This window comes from Carlito syrichta, unplaced genomic scaffold (genome assembly GCF_000164805.1).
Source record: "Carlito syrichta isolate Samal-C Ts95f unplaced genomic scaffold, Tarsius_syrichta-2.0.1 Scaffold111522, whole genome shotgun sequence".
Taxonomy (NCBI): Eukaryota; Metazoa; Chordata; class Mammalia; order Primates; family Tarsiidae; genus Carlito; species Carlito syrichta.
The window spans coordinates 293637-314975 of NW_007055618.1; the positions used below are offsets into that span (position 1 = coordinate 293637).

General features: G+C 37.1%; 1 protein-coding gene across 1 annotated transcript in view; it reads right to left on the minus strand.

Moving 5' to 3' along the window:
- The window catches only part of LOC103272490 (DNA primase large subunit), a gene marked incomplete at its 5' end in the record, with an annotated part of 34931 nt that extends 19392 nt beyond the window's left edge, over positions 1–15539 (minus strand). The window contains 2 exons of the mRNA XM_008069980.2: positions 9609–9691; positions 15413–15539. Of these exons, the coding sequence (XP_008068171.2) occupies positions 9609–9691; positions 15413–15539 (210 nt within the window). The remainder of the gene's footprint in view (positions 1–9608; positions 9692–15412) is intronic.
- Positions 15540–21339: the final 5800 nt, after the last annotated feature.

Genomic DNA, 21339 nt, shown 5'->3' on the forward strand with positions numbered 1-21339 from the left:
GTTATGAGTTGAATTGTGTCCTTCAAATACAGACATGTTAAAGTCTTAACCCTCATTACTTCAGAATGTGATCAAATTTGGAAATAGGTATTTACAGAGGTAAATAAAATGAGGTCATTAAGGGAGTTACGAATCTAGTGTAGCTGGTGTCCTGAAAAAAGAAGAAACAGAGGCAGAATGCACAGAAGGAAGATGGTGAGAAGACATACAAACAAGAATTATTTTTTGGAAGGTGGGCTCCTTGTAGTAAAGGCTTCCCCCGCTAGGTAAGTGTTCTAGAAACCCATTGGCATAAGTGGACCAACTAGTGCTGTGAGAGGCTGAGCTTGGCTTCAGTGAATTCTTTTTTGGAGATTCTTTCAACATATTTGCCCATTTTATGATGTATGATTTATGAGTGCACCTGCCCACACCGCAAAGCGTTCAAGCAGTTTTTGACCCAAGACATCATGACCTCCATGTCCCACTTTCCCTATTCACCCTATCTTGCCCTGAGAAACCTTTTTTTATTTCCCCAATGAAAAGAGTCCTCAAAGGGAAATGTTGAAGATGTAGAAGAGAAATGTTGGGATGTAGAAGAGGTGAAACGTTTGAGGCAGAAGCACTCAAACGCCTCAAAAAATAATGAGTTCAAAAACAGTTTTGAGCAGTGGAAAAAGCATCTTTGATAGGTGCATTGCATCAAGTGGAGAGTATTTTGAAGGTGACTGAATTTTAAACACATGAATAAATACATAATTCTTTATAAATAATTTCTGGGTTTTTTGGTGGCTCCCCCCCTTATAGAGAGATGTCTTATGAAAATGAAAGTAGAGATTGGAGTGATGCAGCTATAAGCCAAAGATTGCCAACAAATCACTGGAAGCTGGGAGAGAGGAATGCAATAGATTCTTCTTGCAGCCCTTAGAAGGAATCAACCTGCCAACACCTTCCTTTCTGACTGCTAGCCTCCAGAGCTGTGAGACAGTTTTTTGAAGCCAATTAGTTTGTGGAAACAATCCAGAGTCCATCAGCGGATGGAAGGATAAACAAAATGTGGTACAGATATACAATAAAAAATTATTCAGTTGCTAATAGAAATGAAATACTGATACTTGCTATAAAATACAGATTAACCTCTAAAATGTGCTATATAATAAGCTTATATATAAATAAGCCAGACATAAAAGGTCATATAGTATATGATTCTAGTTATATGAAATATTCAGAATTGGTAAATCCATAGAGATAGAAACAGATTATTGGTTTTAGGAGCTGGGGAGTGATTGTTTAGTAGGTATTAGGTTTTCTTTTGGGGTGATGAAAATGTTTGGAACTTGACAGAGATGGTAGTTCTACAACATTATGAATGTACTAAATGTGCTAAATTATACACTTTAAAATAGTTAACTTTATGTGAATTTCACCTCAATAAAAAAAGCAACCAGATCTTTTGAAATCCTATTACCACCTATAATTTACATTTTATGAATTATTCTCATCTTCATTTCATATTTACCAGTGTTTAATGCATTATACATATTCCTATATTTAGGTACATAAAAACTACTATATATCGCTTCACAATGATAGCTTCCCATGAAAGAAGAAACTAAAACTAATTTCAACTGAATTTAAAATAGAAAAATACTCCAGAGAATCAGAACGATGCAATGGGAGAAACTCCAGTTTTCATGCCAGGCACAGGTGTGACTCCTGGTCTTGGTCTCATCACAATAGCTATATGGGTTGGACAGTTTCTTGCCTCCTCCAAACTTCAGTATTCTCATCAAATAGGTATAATACTGTGGTGAGAATCAAATAAGATAGTTTAACTATAGAAAGCCTCCATTACAGTGCTTGGCACAGCGTAGGCAAAATAAAAAAAAGAATAAAATACTGTGGCTTCAAATTGCAAGTTGTTCTATTTCTAGTGACTGATTAAGCACACCACTCATTACTACATAACTTTATCCATTCATCCATTGATGGACATTAGCAAGTAAAACCATTGAGAGATTACCATAAAATATGTTACCTTCACCGTAGTATATATTACCACCTTTTACCTTTAGATTAATCTATTGGTAGTAATTATTGTTGTTCATTGATTAAGCTCTGTGAGAATTAAACATCTCATATGTGATTCAGTATAGTAAAAAAAGACAATCTTCCTATTAAAATAGCACACAGCACACTGTCATGAGTATCCTGAAAAAAAGCTGCAATGAAAATTTCATGTGAATTTTTTCACAATGGAAAATTTTTCAAGAAAAAAGCATTTAGGACCAGTGAGAGATTTTATTCTCAATATTTGACACATATTCTTAAAAATTTTATATCTCAAAATATACAAAGGAGGAACCAAAAAAACCCCCGGAATTATTTTTTGAAAGGTGAGCCACTTGGAAAACCTGTACTACAAGCAGCTCATCAGTGTACCAGGTAGCGTTTTTGACCAAAAATGGCACAATCGCTGTGCTCTGCCCTCCCTACTCATCCAATCTCATGCTGAGCTACTTTCTTTTGTTTCTCTGGGTGAAAAAAGCCCTCAAAAGACTTCCCCCGACCCCGCCACCCCCAAAGTGGAAGAGACAAAACAATAAATGGCAGAAGCACTACAAGGCACCAAAATTGATGAGTTCAAAAACTGTTTTTAGCAATGAAAAAACATCTCAATAGGTGTATCACATCAAACAGAGACAACTTGGAAGGTGAATGATGTTTAAACATGTAAGAATAAATGCACACACTTTTACAAATCAATTCTGAATTTTTTGGGTCCCTCCTTGTAAATATTTCTATCATAAAATTGAAGGTTTTTTTCCAGAGAAAATGCTAAAAATAACAGCTAAAATCTAAAGTAAAAGTGCCTTTTGAATAATTAGAAAATTCAGATATATAAATTAGGCAGAAACTATTGAGATATAGTTAACTATACAAATGAAGCATTGAAAGGATCTTTAACTCATTAGGAAAAATTGTTTTTAAAGTTAATGAAAGTAAACTGCAATTAAAATGCACACCAATATTTTAAGGAGAAAAGACTATGGTGGCAATAAAGAATTGACCAATATAGCTTGGAGATCAGTATATATTTGTTCACTGGTCACCAGCTATGTACTATTGAGAAAATTTTTCAGTAGTTTCAAGTTTCTGAACATTTTGCAAGCAGAGGCTACAATGGTTTTTGCTCCAGACCAGTTTTTCGAGGATGTTCATATAACAAAACAGCCTTGGAAGATTTAGTGCCTTCTATGGAATTAAAGTGTAGGTACGCTTACTGTCTACTATAAAAGATTCAGGGTCTCTTTCTTCCAACACAAACCACTGCATATGTAGGTAGTATCTAGTCCTCATGTTGCTCTGTGGCTCTGTGGGAACCAGGGTTCAAGGAACTAGTGTGAGAAATGCTGACATGCCACTATTACTAGAAATGTCACACATCCTGGCAACATTCATGAAACCATGGCAGCTAAGTTAGCTTATAAGCAGGTAAGATCTCAGATCCTTTATAGTTCCTAACATGGACCAGATACTATTCAAAAAAATAATCCCAGCTATTTTTGGTTTTCCCTCATATAAGTGGGTCTATTTCTGAACTCTTTATTCTGTCCAACTGATCTTTATTTTTATCATTTCTCTAATATCAAACTGTCTTAACTAGAAAAGCTTTACATTAAGTCTTGAAATCAGGTAGCATGTTGTTTTTTGATTGTTTTCATCCATCTTTCAGCATAAGGATCCTGTATATAGCTTGGAACTTTTTTGTGCTATTGTATATGGTACTTTTTGAAATGCCTAAATTCTAATTGTTCACTGTAAGAAATATAACTGGTATTTGGATACTGACTTAGTATCTCAGTATTCTTAGCACTTTGGTAGGCTCTTTACATAGATAATCACTTGCAGAATAGAGACAGGTTTCCTTTCTTCCTTTCTAATCCTTATTTCTTTTTCTCACTTCATTGCACTGGGGATGATCAGAAAACCTTCATTATATTATTTCACATAATTTAAATTTACAATGAATGTTTAAACACCTAGACTATAGTCTATCTAGGTTAATATTTCATGTACACATAGAAAAATATATTCTGTTCTTGAATAAAATGTTCTATAGATGTCAACTGGATCAAGTTGGTTGACAGTGTTGATCAAAAACTTCTATATTCTTACTGATTTTCTATCTACCTTGTGTGTAATTACTAAAGTGGAGTGCTAAAGTCTTCAAACATAGCTGTGGATTTGTCTAGTTCCCCTTTCAGTCTCTCTGTTATTACTTCATGTATTCTGAAGCTATGTTGTTGAGGTAAAATATTTAGAATTTTTATGTCTTACTGGTAAATTAACCACCACGTTTTTCTCTTTTGGGGGAAAAGAGGGGAATACGTGCAGGACTGTCCATTTTCTTTGGCCACATTTTGTTGTTCAATTACCGTCTTCCTAAGCTATATACGAAGCTTATTAATTTTCAGTGATTTGGTAACACTATTAACACTAATGAAAAATGGAAGTGAAATGTGACCCTGCAAGTATACTTCTAAAAAAGTTGGCAATGCCAGCTAAGTCATGATGATCTCTCTTCTGATCATCAAAATTATTATTTAAAACATCTATTTCCTATAGTTGAGGGTAAAAGTAGCTACACTGAAGTTTACCTTACATGAATTTTAATGATGTTTTTCTTCACTTTCATTCAATATTTTAACATGTACTTGGAGTTTTCAAGATCGAGTTTGCATGTAGACCAGCCTGCAAAATTCAAACTTATCAAACTGTTTTATGTGAATTTTTCATTCATTAACTCTCTGCCATTTAGAAGACAGTCCTCCAGCTGCTCCACTCTACTGAGATCCACTCAATAAAGATATCAAATTAAAGCAAGATATTATTCACAACTTTCCCACATGCACTATACATCTGTGTTTATCTCAGATGAAAGATTACAATGCAGGTGCAAAGGGTGACGTAGAAATTACTAACCAGCTTCAACTAAGTAAAAGGTATACTTAAGGATCAGAAGTAAACAGAGGAATACAGCAGAGTCAAAAGCAGAGAGTATGCACACACAGTCACTACTTTTAACTATAAACATTAATCTTCTTGAGATAATATTAATATATGCTAAAGCCTGTTCTTTTTTTTTTTTTTTTTTTTTGAGTTGGAGTCTCACTCTGTCACAGACTGGAGTGCAGTGGCCACTCTTGGCCACTGCAGCCTCGACATGCTGGGTTCCGGCGATCCTTCCGCCTCAGCCTTACAAGTAGCTGGAACTACAGGCGTGTGCTACCACACCCGGTTAATTTTTTTTTTAAATTTATTGTAGAGAGGAGGTCTCGCCAAGTTACCCAGGAGGGTCTCGAACCCACGGGCTCAGGCAATCCACTCACCTCAGCCTCCCTAAGCGCGGGATTACAGGTTGAGCCACCGAGTCCGGCACCTGTTCTTTTTTTAAAGGTGATCCTTTAGCTAAAAAAAGCCTATAATTCTCTTCATCTAGACTCTCTATCAAATGTGTTGGTTTCTAACCTTTCCCACATTTAGAACACCATTCCTAGTCCCTTTACTCTCAGCTGATGACCAGACCTCTTACTCAACAGGGAAGAGTAAGACCAACTGATACACTCCATCAACTTCCCCTTTGAACTATCTTAAGCTTTTTCTCCATATTCCATTGGCTGAGGGGCACACTTTTCTCTGTTGCCATCTGTTTCTCCAAATATATACCCTTCTTCCTTCAATAAGTTACTTTTTCACTTGCGTCTTTGAGTTCCTATTTGCCTCTCTCTGCACACCACCAAGCATATTCCAGGATCCACCTCATACCTAAACACACCCATTCTCTCTTCTAGTACTAAAGCACCTACCAAGTGTTAACCCGCTGGATTACTATGACACAGAAAGTTAAATAGAAATCCAATCCTCCTTTCAGGAAACTCACAAATTAGTGGGATAGATGAAAAAATATACAATTACAATTTAGTGTAATAGTTGTCAAAAGCAAAGACACGTATAATAAAGTCTTGGTATTAAAAAAAAAGAGCTTAACTCTACTCGGTCACAGATTTCTAACGTTCTTTTCTTCTCTTCCTACAGATGAGCTCAATCTCATGATGTTTAAGCTAATGACATCTTATCCCCTTTACCAGCACATTTTTTTGCTTTGTTACTTACTACATTTTATTCATTCACCTTTTAAGCAAGTATAATTTTGTTTGGGTTGCTACCACTATAGACATCTTTCACCAAAGTCAAAGTTGAGTCATTTGCTCAATACATCCAGTCACCTTTTCCAAGTCCTCATTTTAAATAATCTTTCTGCCACAAGGGATTCTGTGAACCTTACCCTCTTCCTCTCAAAATTTTCTCCTGGACTTTTGTGATACTTCAGTTCCCTAATGTATTTGTTCCCTCTCTTTCCATTTCTGTTTAGTTAGTGTTCACTGATCATACCTCCTTTCAGCACCCAACAAAGAGAAGCACTAGTCAAGTTTCAATTTTAAGACATGGCTTTTGACTCTCTACCTCTTGTCTCCCTCAACAAACTCATGATAATCAGTTTTAAAGTAGAGTGAGGTTGAGAAAAAAACTCTCAGAATTCCTGGTTCTACCACTGACTGATTTACTAGCTGTGCACTATGGCATGTCCCACCCTAGGACTCCATAAAACAGCTCGGCTTTCTAATGTTCTTTCCAGTTCTGCAGCACTACAATTCTAACTGGAATAAACATCAGATTTCTAGTATTATGGACAGAAATTATCAATGTTCTGCCTGCTGCTCCCTTGCAGCGCACTTATTAAATATGTTTTCCTACGCTTAAAAAAAGAGAGAGATTAATTTCTAGTCCTAGCTTCTCTAATGGCCCCAATCCACGTTAATGCCATTTAAGATATGGTGTGTTAATATAGATATATTAATAGCCTGTATTTTTAAAAAGGTGATTACGATTGTTCAAAAATAAAGCCTCTAATTCTTTTTTTTCTAGATTCCCTACCAAATTTGTAGCAGCAGTTTCTAAGTGCTAAAACAAAAATGCCCAAACTAACTACTTCCTTCAGGTTGCCTATTGATGTTCATGCACTGGTACCACTAGTATCCTAAGCTCGAAATCCTAATAATCCTATACACTTTCTGTCTTTCTTTCTTTCTTTCTTTTGTTGAGTTGGAGGCTCAATCTGTCACCCAGACTCGAGTGCAGTGGCTGCTCCTGCCCACTGCAGCCTCGACCTGCTGGGCTCCGGCGATTCTTCCGCCTCAGCAATCCACTCACCTCAGCCTCCCAAAGCATGGGATCACAGACTGAGCCACCAAGCCCAGCTCACTTTCTGTCTTTCATTGTGTATTCTCTCTTCCCAATTTCCAACCTTCCCTAAAGGCCAAATTCAAAAAGCATCCTTCCAGAAAATAGTCCTTGGACTCTTCAGCTGGTTATAGTCTTTCCCTCATCAGAAGACCCAAGACACTCTACATGTACACCTCTCATGACACTTGGCTTGTATTTTCCTTCAGACCCTGGTTCTGTGGGAGCTGAATTTATATCTGATTCTTCCTTGAACACCTTTGAACACTGCCTTGCTCAAGGTACTAAAAACTATGTAAGATTTTAACTGAATTAACTAAACTCTATCTGAACTTTGGACACAGAAGAAACAGCATTTCCTAGAGCAAGTGTATTGTATTCTTTAAGTAAAAATAACTATTTTAAGGATGCATGATTGTTGGGAGCCAGCCTTGGAGGCCCACCTGATTGACAGGGTCCAGGTGGGCCAAAGACCCCGGGCCGCAGGGCGAGCCCAGGAAGCTGAGGCCCTTCTGTCTCTCACCTTTGCTGTTTGATACCGCCGAAGAATTCTGTGCAGTCGTGGAAGAAGAAAATGGCATGTTTATGTGAAGTACTCACAGCTAACCTGGAAATATCATGGTTTATTTTTCATTTTTCCCACTATGTCACTTGGTCTTTTCTAACATATGCAAGGGTTAAACTCTGAAGCACATCAAGAATGCTTTTTTTCACTTGGTTATAAGTTACTAGATATTGTTTAAGTAATAAATGATATAAGTATATTCACTCCTTATCTGATTTAGAATTATGCAGTTTAGTGTTTAGACATAAGGATTTTTAGAAACACAAATTTATAGTAAGTTCATTATAAATTCATTATAAGTTCTAACACTTATCTAGGAGTTTGTAGGTGATTTATAACACTGTTTTCACTAACTTAGGACAAAGATTATGTTAAGGTTTTTACTTAATACTATAGTTAAAATTCTAAGTTAACATTTATAGAGTAGGTTTTCACTAAACTCATAATATAATAATCAGACACTTTTATGACAAGATCAGCTAAAACAGAAAGCAACCTTGAGGGGCCTGGGAAACATTACTAAAAGTTTCTTTTGAGTTCTCTTTAGAAACAAGCACTGCAAGATAAGAGAAAAGTAACAAGGACATCTGGACAAGGGAGGCGATCACAGGACTGTGAAGAACATAAGAGCCTAAGATGAGAATATTCCTGACACATAAAGAAATATACACTTAAAGAAACTTTCTTGAAACATTTGTAATTTGGGACATTGGACTGAAAGTGTCATTGTTGGCTTATGAATAAGACGTTGTCTGGAAGCCTATGGGAATCTTGGTTTGTTTGCTACTAAGACCTATGGGAATCTTGGTTTGTTCGCTACTAGGACCACTGGCTGGTAACTTTTAAGGGATATGAATGTGAAGGAGTTTTCTTTGTCTTGCCCCTTCGGGAGTGGTGTAAAGGCTCTGTATTGACTGGCATTGGATTGTCATTTGTTCAAGAAGCAGGTGTCCAGTATATGATCTTCGTCCGTCGCCTATCCGTCTCTCCTTCAACACTTCCCACGACCCTTGCGGGGCGGGCCCCCGCACATGATGATTTAGATGTTTCATGCTCTAAAAATGTATAATATTCTTCTTAAGCTAAGGAAACAGAAGTTCTTCCCCAACTCCTTCAAATTCCAGTCAACTCAAAAGCACATTCTAGATAACAGTCTTCACAACAGCACAATATTTTTTTTAAAGGTAGACTTATTAAAAGGTGTGCTCAAATATTTGGTTTTATAAATTTGAGAATTTCTTTTTTGTTTAAATTGTTCACAAGACAAAATATTTTGACAAACCATTAGAACCAATGAACTACCATCAGACATGTAAACATAGCAACAACTGATGCCTACCAGAACATTCAACCAGTATGTACTACATTATCAACTGCTCAGAAAACAATTTCCCAAAATGAAATATACTGTCATTAATTTTCAGCTTCATTAATAAGCTTCACTACATTGCTCCAAAAGTTTGTTTTTTTAAAAACATGGTCCTCAACTGAGGCAGTAAAATAAATGGGGGGGGGGGGGTGTTTCTAGCTTCCTTTATTACTAAGAAAAATAAAAATGCAGCCTAGTAGGCAAAAAGAACCAGAATTTTGAGTCTAAACCAGAAAAGTCAAGGCTTTAGCTTAATTCATTTTGAAGATAGAATGTCTGGTGTGAGACCTGACAAGTGGTACACAGCATCACTGCAAAGGACATGAAATAAAATGGAGAGAATCTGTCTAATGCCTCATTACTGAGGATGCAGAACAGAACCTGACCTACCTGGCTTATCCCTCCGGGAGAGATCTTGTATGACTGCAACTTCTGCTTCAGCAGCTCTGGATCACTGTGACGGAATGGGCACCCTGACAACAAAAAAACAAGCCAGCACACAAACAAGGTTATTTACTCAGAACTTAGTATAATACCATACTCGAGGGACCGTCTAAGCTCCCCCTAATTGTCTAACAGCTTATTAATAAAAAAGTTAATTGCCCATGGGTGCAACTGCATTCCTCTCTTTATCTAAATGACGACTTAGCTGCATGGTTATCAGGGTACTACAGGCTCAGGAGCTACGTAAAGCACTGTAGCATTCTCAGGCTAAGATGTTCATTCACTAGAAAAAGAAAAACAGTAGCTGTTTTGTGCTTGCTAACAAGTACAAAGAATCACAAAATAGCTATAATAGTTTATTTAAAAACCTAAAAATTACATAACAGACATATGAGAGAATGGAGATAGATAATATAAACAAAAAGAAAAGTATGCAAACCCAGAGATATACAAAAATTTCATATCATTTTCAAATTAAGTTGTATGCCTACTTCATGGAGGGTAGAGTCTGCACAAATTTAAAAGAATCAGATGAAAAGGAGATCAATAATAGAAAAACAACCTATAGTAGATACATGTCAATATCTTCTTGATATCATTTCATGAGAAAAATAAAGATGGACTACTAGAAATATTTGTATAAATAAAAATACAGAAGAACTGAAATGTAAAACTTGCTTTAGGCCAAAATTTAGAAAATTTTAGATATTTAGTGTTTGTTGATTAATAAAATAATGTCAACCTAGGGACTAAGTAATTTAATAAGAAATTGCAATGGTAAGTCAAGACTTATTTTAAAATTTATACGGGGAAGTATGATTTCTTTTTTGTAGTCATACAGATGATGAATCTGTAAATCTGCACGTTAATGACAAACTATTGTGCATTTTTAATAAAATCCATGGAAAATTGGTTGATAATAAAATAATGAGAACAAGCCAGGATGCCAAGCAAATGTATTTAACAAAAATATTAACTATAAATAAAGAATCCAATTTAACACTGTGGACTCCTACAAACTGTGAAATTTTAAAAATTTACAGCATATGCTTTATTCAGATTAAACCTGTAATAATTTTTAGAAAAGAAAACATCTTGCGAAACCATATAATACATGGTTAAGAGTCTGGAGCTTTATTGCTTGTGTTTGAATCTCAGACCCTTCTTTACTAGTAGGATGACTTTAGACAAATTTTTTATCTTCTTGTTTACTTAGCTTCACTTCCTGTTGAGTGAGGGAAATATAGGACCCACCTCACAAATTTCCTATAAGATGCAATATGAAGTTCTTATATGCATCCAGCACATAGTAAGCACTCAACATGTGTTAGTTATCATTATTAATTTCGAAAAATCTGATAATAAATTTGCAAAGGATCTCAATGAGAAAGAAATGAGTGCATAAAGTCTAGAATTATTAAAGGACACAAAAAAGGGGCACAACTACGCTGAATTATTCAATTTACATTTGAAGTAATGACTAGACCTGTATAAAAGGTCAGAAAGGACAATGTCTAGAAGCAACTGAAGATTGTCAAAGTGCTAACGACCACAAAAAGGTCATGTGAAGGTGTGCTCACTATAAGAAAACAAGAAGAAACAGAATTGGAGAAGTTGATGTTATTTTTAATCAAATGATAGAAAGAAAATAGAACCTGTCAACGCCTACTTTGTTCCTATTGCCACATCAAAGAGACTGATTTTCAAATGAGGAAGAGTTGAACTAACAAGACAATAGAGGATCAGTTGAATGCATACACAACTAACATTAATTACAGCTGAGTGTGTGACAAAACTTCCCAGCATGCATTTGTGAAAGACATGAGTAAATACAGGTCAGAATATAGTCATGCCTACATAGATTTATTAGTGGTTAAACCACCATTCCAGGCAGTGTTTGTTGGTTAACAAAATAATGTCAACCTAGGGACTAAATAGTTTGGCAAATGGCACAAAACAAAAAAAGTACAGACTTTTAGTTTCTGGTTGGGCATATAGAGAAATTCCCACTACATCCTAAACAAGAAAAGAGACTGAACAAACTGAAAAATCATTAAGTCTTCTGTTGGATCTTCTCAGATCTTCTTGGATCCAATAAAGAAGTGAGGTCACAGGGCAAACCATGTCCCCCAAAACTAGAGGTTAAAGATAGGTGAACACGGAGAATTACAACTCACCAGAGCAGAAACTCACAAGCAGAATCTCTGTGGGAACCAGCGCAGGGGTGGAAAAACCTAAACTGTAATTGACAAATTGCTGGAGTTTCAATGTGAACATGCCTGAAAGTTAAAAACTCCAGGAAAACCCAGTCTTAGGGAGGCCCTCATACTCTTGTGAATTTTACCTCCAGGAGCTCTACCTGGTCCTCACAGTGAGTATCAGGGAAAAATATCCTCACACTTTCAGCAAGAGGGAGGCAAAAGGAACCCTTTTAAAATATACTAGAGCACTGTCTTCTTGACAAGCTCTCCTCTCTGGAGAAACTACCAGAGCCCTGCTGAGTTTTATCAGCGCCTAACCTACTAGGGGGAAACGAAATACCCAATTCTAGTCACCTCTAGACATCCTGTCCCACCTAAGGGAGGCGGTGTGAAATACTAGTGAAATTCCCAGTTTGAAGACACTGAACAAGCATGAGAACCAGATTCGGTATGGTAGGGATGTTGGAATGAAGATACTAGGAATTTAAAACAACTATGACTAACATGCTAAGGGCTCTAATGAAAAAAGTAGACAATGTGCAAAAACAGATATTAATATAAGCAGAGCAATGAAAATGCTAAGAAAGAATCAAAAAAGAAATGCTAGCAATCAAAAACACTATAACAAAAACAATTTTTTTGATGGGTCCATTAATAGACTAAACATGGCAGAGGAAAATTCTAGAATCTTGATGATACAACAATAGAAGCTTCTGAAACTGAAAAGCAAAGAGGAAAAAAACCGAAAAAACAAAACAGACTATCCAAGAATTGTGGGACGACTATAAAAGGTATAACATGCATAATTGGGATTCCAAAAGGAGAAAAAAGAGAGAGGGAGAGAACAAAAGCACTGATGGGATATTTGCAAAACACACATTTGATAAAGTACTGTTAGCCAAAATGCACAAATAACTCTTAAAATTTGACAATAGGAAACACAAAACTTGATTTAAAGCTGGGCAAAAAGCTGGGCTCGGTGGCTCAGCCTGTAATCCCGTGCCTTTGGGAGGCTGAGATGAGTGGATTGCCTAAACCCGCGGGTTCGAGACCTGCCTGGGCAGCGAGACCTCATCTCTACAATAAATCAAAAAATCAGCCAGGCGTGGTAGCACATGCCTGTAATTCCTGCTACTGGGAAGGCTGAGGTGGAAGGATCGCCGGAGCCCAGCAGGTCGAGGCTGCGGTGGCCAGGAGCGGCCACTTCACTCCAGTCTGGGCGACAGAGTGAGACTCCAACTCAAAAAAAAAACAAAAAAAAACTGGGCAAAAGACCCTGAACAGATACCTCACCAAAGAAGACACAAGGGTGGTAAGTAAGTTTATGAAAAGACTTCAACACCATAAGTCAGTAGGAAATTATAAATGAAAACAAATTCCACCATACATCTATTAGCACAGCCTGAATTCAAAACAATGACAACAACAAAGGCTGACAAGGAATTGGAGCAACAAGAACTTTCATTCATTGCTGATGGGAATGAAAATTGATACAGCCACTTTGGAATTTATAATCCAACAGTCCCAACTCCTTGTTAGTATTAACCCAAATGAAATGAAAACTTACATCTACACAAAAACCTACAAACAAATATTTACTGCCAAAACTTAGAAGCCACCAAGATGTACTTCAGCAGGTCAATGAATAATCTGTGGTACATCTAGACAATGGAATATTATTCAGTGCTAAAAAAGAAATTGGCCATGAAAAGACATGGAGGAAACTGAAATGCACATTGCCAAGTGACTCCAGAAGGCAGTCTGAAAAGGCTACAAGTACTGTATGATTCCAACTATATATGATATTCTGTAAAAGGCAAAACTATGGAAACAGTTAAAAGATCAGTGAAGGGGAAGGGAGAGATGACTAGGTGGAGCACAGAGGATTTTTAGAGCAGTGAAACTTGTCTGTAGTATACTACAATATCAGATACATGTCATTATAAATTTGCTCAAACCCACAGAATATATAACACCAAGAATGAACCTTCAGTAAACTATGGGCTTTGGGTGATAATGGTGTGTCAATATAGGTTCACTGACTGTAACAAATTGTACCAGTGTGGTGTGGCATGTCAATAACTGGAGAGGTTGTGCATGTTTGGGCGAAGAGGGCATATGGGAACTCTGCACTCAAAAGCTGCACAACTCGATTTTGTGGTGAATCTAAAACAACTCTGAAAAATAAAGTTTATTCCAGCAAATATGTCCAGCAAATAATGAGTTCAATGAGTGTTCACTAAATATAGTTCTTCTTGATGGACAAAGTTTAAATTAAAAAAAATAAAACAAACAGAAGGCATTGGACTAAAAAGATACAATTTAATAGTAATAAGAAAGGTAAAGTCCTGCATTTAAGCTAATAAAAACCAACTAAATAAGTGATGAATGCCAGGACCTGGAAATTCACAGAAGAATCCCAAGGAATTTTTCTTGGCCACAGGCTCAAGTAAGTTAACTTTTGCTAAGAAAAGTATCAGCCTTCCTCAATAGAAGTATCTGGGTCTATGGTTTTCAAACTTGAAAGACATAAAAAAAATCACCCAGGGAGCTTGCAAATGAAGTTTGATTTTACATGTCTGAGGGTGAAGCCTGAGAATCTGCATTTCTAAAGGAACCTCAAGGGACTCTGACACAGGTGATAAGAACCACTCCATTTATATATTACCGGTACTGGCTACCTCTTCATCTATTAAATAATAGATGTCTAGGCATTTCTGAATGCTCTGGATATATGGAATGTCCTCTAAAAATGTTGTTTGTGATTATCTGATTTTTAACAGCCTAAAAGTATGTGGTCTTTTTAAAACTGTGTTTCATTTAAGATTTTAAAACCAAAAAAAGTTTTGACATTCTGTAGTAAGCTTTGGTAATCTGGAAAACTTACTGATATGGACTATTAAATCATCTTCTGACATACCAGACAAATGAGGTGCTTTTCACAGTATGCTTAGAGAAAAAAAACTGTTGCACTCAGAAGGCTACAGAAAATAGTTTGACATAGACTTTTTTTAAACTAACAACTCAGAAAAATTGATAGGTGTGTCTGGTTCCATGAATTGTTAAATTGCTCACCTAATCTTTGTTGGTTAATCAGATGATGGTAATAAGGAAAACACACACACACACACACACACACACACACACACACACATACTTTTCCTCAGTAGTTAGCCTTTGGAAAATTACTATGCCAAAATTAAGTTTTTTAATTTCAAAAAACTTTGAAGAACTTGTCTCAGTCTTCCAAAACACTTGTTGAACATGAGAAAGACAGAGAACAGCAGGCGAAGGGGAAATTGAGAACTGAAAAGCCTACCATTCCAGCACAGACTGAAGAGTAGCTGAATGAATTTCTCTTGCCTGACCTGGTTCAGTAATAAGACAAATCGCTGAAAGAGTAGCGGAGCTCTAGCTTGACACTGATGACTGACACAAGCTACAAACTAGGTCCTGTCAGTCATGCACAAAGCCATTACCCTGTTTCAGTGTTTCCTAGGAGCTCTTGGGCTTCTGTACTTCACCAGCACATGCAGTGGAAGCACTTACCGTGATAATCCCCTTGGCTCGGTGGATTGGTCAGAATAATCTTCAGGCAACTGAAAGGCGTATAGTCTGTCCTCTTGCCTTCCTTTCCAAAGCTATGACGGATGTTGTAAGAGTAACCTTTATCAAACTGATTGGGAGAAAAAGAAAGAAGAGACAAACTCAGTCACTAATTGTACTATGAGGTCAACAATGCCAGCTAGAATCAGTGAGTGCAAAGTGATATTTTCTAAAACAAATTCAGTATTCATGGGCAAATGTAATCACATCATCTATATCATTTAAGTCCTTTATGATACAAATAATTTCTTTTTTTTTAAAAAAGGTACAAGACTTATAGAAAACAAATTGATCAGGTAGAAGACAGCTAATGTTACTCACATGTTTAAAGACAAGGATAATTCTTTTCTGAGAGAATAGTGGATTTGCCCTTTCTTAGTTTGATTCTAGAGATTATACTAATAAAAATCAGTTTAGTCTCTTCTCTGTCCTCCTCCCAGTTCCCCTTAACTCTCACATTCCACCCAGTCAACTTTGGAAATGCCTCTTAAAATAATTCATTCCTTCCTCTGTATTTCCACTATCCAAAACAAGTGATCAGCAAGTGCTTAATGAATAAATGAACTACAGCAGTTGCCTCCCACCTGGAATCATTGCCTCCATGTTTATAAAACAAGTTAATGGGATGAAAGGAATTTTGAAACATGTCAGATACAAGAACAAAAGGAACTAACATTTATTGAAAGGTGATTAGGTGTTAGGTATTTTGCTATGTGCTTTCAAAAATGTAATCTCATTTAATCATTTAAATCATCACAACTCCCCTGTGACGGTACACGTGAGAAAACTTAAGTTCAAAGACATGAAGCAATGTGACATAATACCACTATCAAATAAATGGCAGAGTTGAAAATCATGTACAAGCAAATTTGATTCCAAAGCCCATGCTCTTTCCACAATACTGTACTTTCTTAATAATAAGATATTTAAAAGTTCATGTTTATAAAACAAGTTAATAGGATGGAAGGGACTTTGAAACATGTCAGACAGGAGAACAAAAGAAATTAACATTTATTGAAAGGCAATTAGGTGCTAGGCATTTTGCTATGTGCTTTTAAAAATGTAATCTCATTTAATCATTTAAATCATCACAACTCCCTTGTGATGTTACACATGAGAAAACTGAAGTTCAAAGAAATGAAGCAATGTGACATAATACCACTATTAAATACATGGCAAAGTTGAAAATCATGTACAAACAAGTCTGATTCCAAAGCCCATGTTCTTTCCATAATACTATACTTACTTATTAGATATTAAAAAATCATTGGTTCTTCCAATCAAATCTACTTAGGACAGAACTTCTTCATTCAAATCCTGTTCCAAATGACAGTGCCTCTTGAAGTCCAAAATCCGAAATTATCTCTTTTTCTTTTACCTCCAGACTGCAACAGCATTATACCTATGGCTATGCCTTGCTAGATGATTTATCTTCACTACATATTTGAATTTTATGGCACTTAACTGTACTTCTCTTATGATATATTATCTCTCTATTTTCTATTAATCACCTATTCACACAGGTGATTAGCTCCCTGAACCATAAGCTTCTCGAGGTAAGATCTGTCTTTCGGATCTCTGCACCCAGCTCAGTACCAGCATGCATTAAAAAAACAAACTACCTGAACATGAAGTACTCTTTGGTCTACTATAGCATTTTCTGTTAAATGTTTTCCAGTGTCCTGTGATGGAAATGTTAAATGTTTTCCAGATATCTGTGATTTATTTATTTATTTATTTTTTAAGAGACAGGGTTTAGGCTGGGCGTGGGGCTCAAGCCTATAATCCCAGCACTTTGGGAAACCGAGGCGAGAGGATTGTCTGAGCCTGTGGATTCGAGACCAGCCTGGGCAACATGGTGAGACCTCGTCTCTACAATAAATTAAAAAAAAATATTTAGCTGGCTGTGGTATGCATGCCTGTAGTTCCGGTTACTTGGAAGGCTGAAGCGGAAGGATGGATCACCTGAGCCCAGCAGGTCAAGGCTGTGGTGGCCGGGAGCGTGCCACTGCACTCCAGCCTGGGTAAAAGAGTGAGACTACAATTCAAAAAAAAAAAAGACAGGGTCTCGCTCTGTTGTCCAGGCTGGAGTGCAGTGACACAATCACTTACAGCCCGGAACTTGTTGGCTCAAGCAATTCTCCTGCTGGAAATAAGGGTGTGAGCCACTGTGCCTGGCTCTTGGTTGTGATTTCGTAATTTCACTACTATATCACACCCTTTTGGCATAGCAACCCAACCCTGTTGGTCAACCTAAAGCAGACAATGAATGTATCTTTGACAAGGTATTTGGCAGGAAGAAATACACAATACTGGTGAAATCTTAGACAAAATCCCAACTTTCCAGGGAAGGAGGTGAGGGTTAGAGTGGGTATCCTATGTTAAGTGATCATTTGGGCAAAAGCTATAGACCTAAAACAAAGTTTATAAAATAAATTTTAGGCTACATCAAATGACAGATTTAGTCAAAAGTTCACCTACTACTCTGAAAAATATGGTTAAAATAAAAATTTTGCCATATTTATACTGGAACACAATCTTAGACTACCTCCTGCTTTTACTACTCAGTAAGTTCACAAGGCTTTCAAAAATAGAATTACCAAAAACGGTGAGTAGCTATGAGTACATCAAATGTTCCTGTGTGACACCTGAAAGCAATACTTGCTAAATAGCAAGAAGCCAAGTAACAAGTCATTTTCAAAGGGCAAAGTCTTCAAGGTTCTAAATCTAATTAGAGTGAAATGGCTATAAAGAGGTTATAGTTTTTACATCCAAGATTTTTAAAGTTTAACTTATAAAATGTATACTCTGAAAGCTTAGAGAATGATTACTCAGTAAATTTTCATACATGAAATTACTAAGCATAATACTAAAAAGTACTGTGTAGATAGAAATAAAAAGAAAACAGATTATTTTGGGTTTATACATAATTATGCATATTGTTTATGAATCGAAACTTAAAAGAAATGCAAAAGATGGACAGATTGGAAACAGTGAAATCCCTCCTAGTTTAAGTGACCCCAGGTGCATCAGCATGGCAGCATTGCCCTGTGTGCCCTTTCTCTAAGCTCATCCTAAGAGCATCACACAGATAGCAGGTTGTTAAAGATCCCAGGTTTTGGAGGAGACAGACCTGGGAGAGAATCCACAGTCTGCCACTTACAAAGGGTACAACCTCAATCCTCAATTTTCCTAATCTATAGGAACAGTAATATTAATGCATTAAATTTCTGTGAGGATTAAATTTAAATATTAATCAGAGTGTCTGTCACATCTTTTGTTCTCAATAAATATTAGCTGCTATTGGTGAGAAAAAGAGAAGAATATTTTGGTGTCCAAGTTTAAACATTGACTATGTTAGTAGGAAAGGCTTCTATCATCTATAGATATTAACAGAATCTTTACCTAAAGATTCAGGGAGGACACAAGACTCACTGAACTACCTAAATTAGGTTTCTGGTCATTTGCTTAAAATGTCCTCCCTTCTTCCAACTCCCATCCACAGCTCTGACAAATTATTCACCCAAAACTGGCTCAAATGTCACTTCCTCTGTGGAACTTTCCCAAGCACCTAGGCAGAAGACATTGCTTCCTCAAAAGAACACACAGCAACAGTATATACAGGGGTATATATTTCTTGTTGCAATGGAATTTATTTTTGTCTTCATCACTTCTAAAATATGACTACTCCAAGGGAAGGGACATGGTTGCGGAGTCATCCTATCATGCCCACTCAGTATCTGAAGAAACACCTACTCACAGGAGATGCTTAATAACCTTCAGTTGAAAGACCAAATAAGTAGCTGGCTGAAAGGAAGAATGATTACGTACACTTCAGGAGATTTTAACTTATCAGGATTAAATAACCTCAAAAATTTGCCAAGTCACTGCAAATTTACATTGCCATGCTATTTTAGTCTCCTTGATGGCTTTTCTTCTTTATCATAACAACAACAAAGACCGAACAAGAGTTCAAATGATGCCCTCTATAGAGTATAATGGACACATCAAAAGATGAATTAAAAAATAATACATTGGCCGGGCTCGGTGGCTCAGCCTGTAATCCCGCACCTTTGGGAGGCTGAGATGAATGGATTGCCTGCACCCGTGGGTTCGAGACCTGCCTGGGCAACTTGGTGAGGCTTCATCTCTACAATAAATCAAAATGAGCCAGGTGTGGTAGCGCATGCCTGTAGTTCCAGCTACTTGGAAGGCTGAGGCGGAAGGATCGCTGGAGCCCAGCAGGTCGAGGCTGCGGTGGCCAGAAGCGGCCACTGCATTCCAGTCTGGGTGACAGAGTGAGACTCCAACTCAAAAAAAAAAAAATTAAAAACATAAAAATAATACATTTTACATTTCTCTAAAACATCTGCTTAGTATAGTGGGACTGGGTTGTCTAATACTTTATGAGAAGTGGGAAAGAATCAGAGTAAGAGATTTAAAAAAAATTTTGCCATTTTTGGTGTGAGGTTTTAAAATTTGAGGTTATAATTTACATATGGCAAAATGCACAGGTCTCAATTCTATCATTTGATTGGTTTGGGCAAATGATGATACTTATACAACCCACACCTCTACAAATTCCCTCTTGCCCTTCTCAGTCAACATTTTTTCCCTCCCTCCACACTCAGAAGCAAGTACTGATCGGATTTCTGCCACCGATAGTTTTAGCTTTCTCTAACTTTACATAAATGGAATCATACAGTATAAAGTGTTTTGTGTCTGTCTTCTTTCATGACCTTTAATGCTTCTGAGATTTTTTCCAAGCCATTACCTTTATTACCAGTTTGTCTCTTCTCACTGCTGAGCAATGTTCCACCATATGGATATACCACATTGTTTATCTAGACTTTTGGTGATGGACACCTGGGTGTGATATTGTGATGTAATAAGAAATATATAATTGGTTTCTGTCCCTAGTTCCTGGCACAGAACTCCCCAAACCCTCATAGTTTCCTGAGCAATAGGGGTGTGCTAGGTCTTTGGTCCCAGTTTCTGACACGGTAATAATTCCCTAGAATTTTCTGGGTGACAGGAGGGTTTTTTTTTATTGTAATGAGTTGACTTTTGGTGGGCTCCTCTGGGAAGGGGAGAGGGGCTGAACTATAGGGTTCAGAGAACTCCTGGGTTGCTGACATGGAGGTGCCAGGAGGGTTGTGCTCTCAGAGAGGGCTGGAAGCTCTGCACCCCTTCCCACGTCCCTTACCCTATACACCTCTTCATCTAGCTGTTCATTTGTATCCTTTAAAATATACTTTATGATCAACTGATAAACATAAGTGTTTCCCCAAGTTCTAGAGTTGCTCCAAACAGATTATCAAACCTGAGATGGGGGTTGTGGGAACTTCCAATTTGTAGCCAAGTTGGACAGAAAACGTAGGTAACCTGGGAACCTACTGCTTGCAATTGGTGTCTGAAGTAGGGCACAGTCTTGTGAGACTGAGTCCCTAATCCACGACGGGTCTGCATGAACTCTGGTTAGTGTTAGAACTAACTCGTATTGTAGGACACTCAGCTGGAGTCGGAGACTTGATCAATGTGAGAAAAAAACCCACACATCTGATCACAGAAGCATTCTGTGATGAGACCATGTATTACACTCATTGGGCTTTTCCAGATGTGGGCTTTCTAAATAAGGCTTCCATGAACATTCTTGCATATGACTTTTGTAGATATACATATTCATTTGTCTGGGATAAATACTTAGAAGAGGAATTGCTGCCAACAGTTTTCCAGAGTACAATGATGGAGAGTTCCACATTCTCCTCAACATTTGGTATTATCAATTATGTTCATTTTAGCCATTCTAATGAGTGGGCAATGCTATCTCATTTTGCACTTCCCTGATGACTTATGACGATGAGCACTTT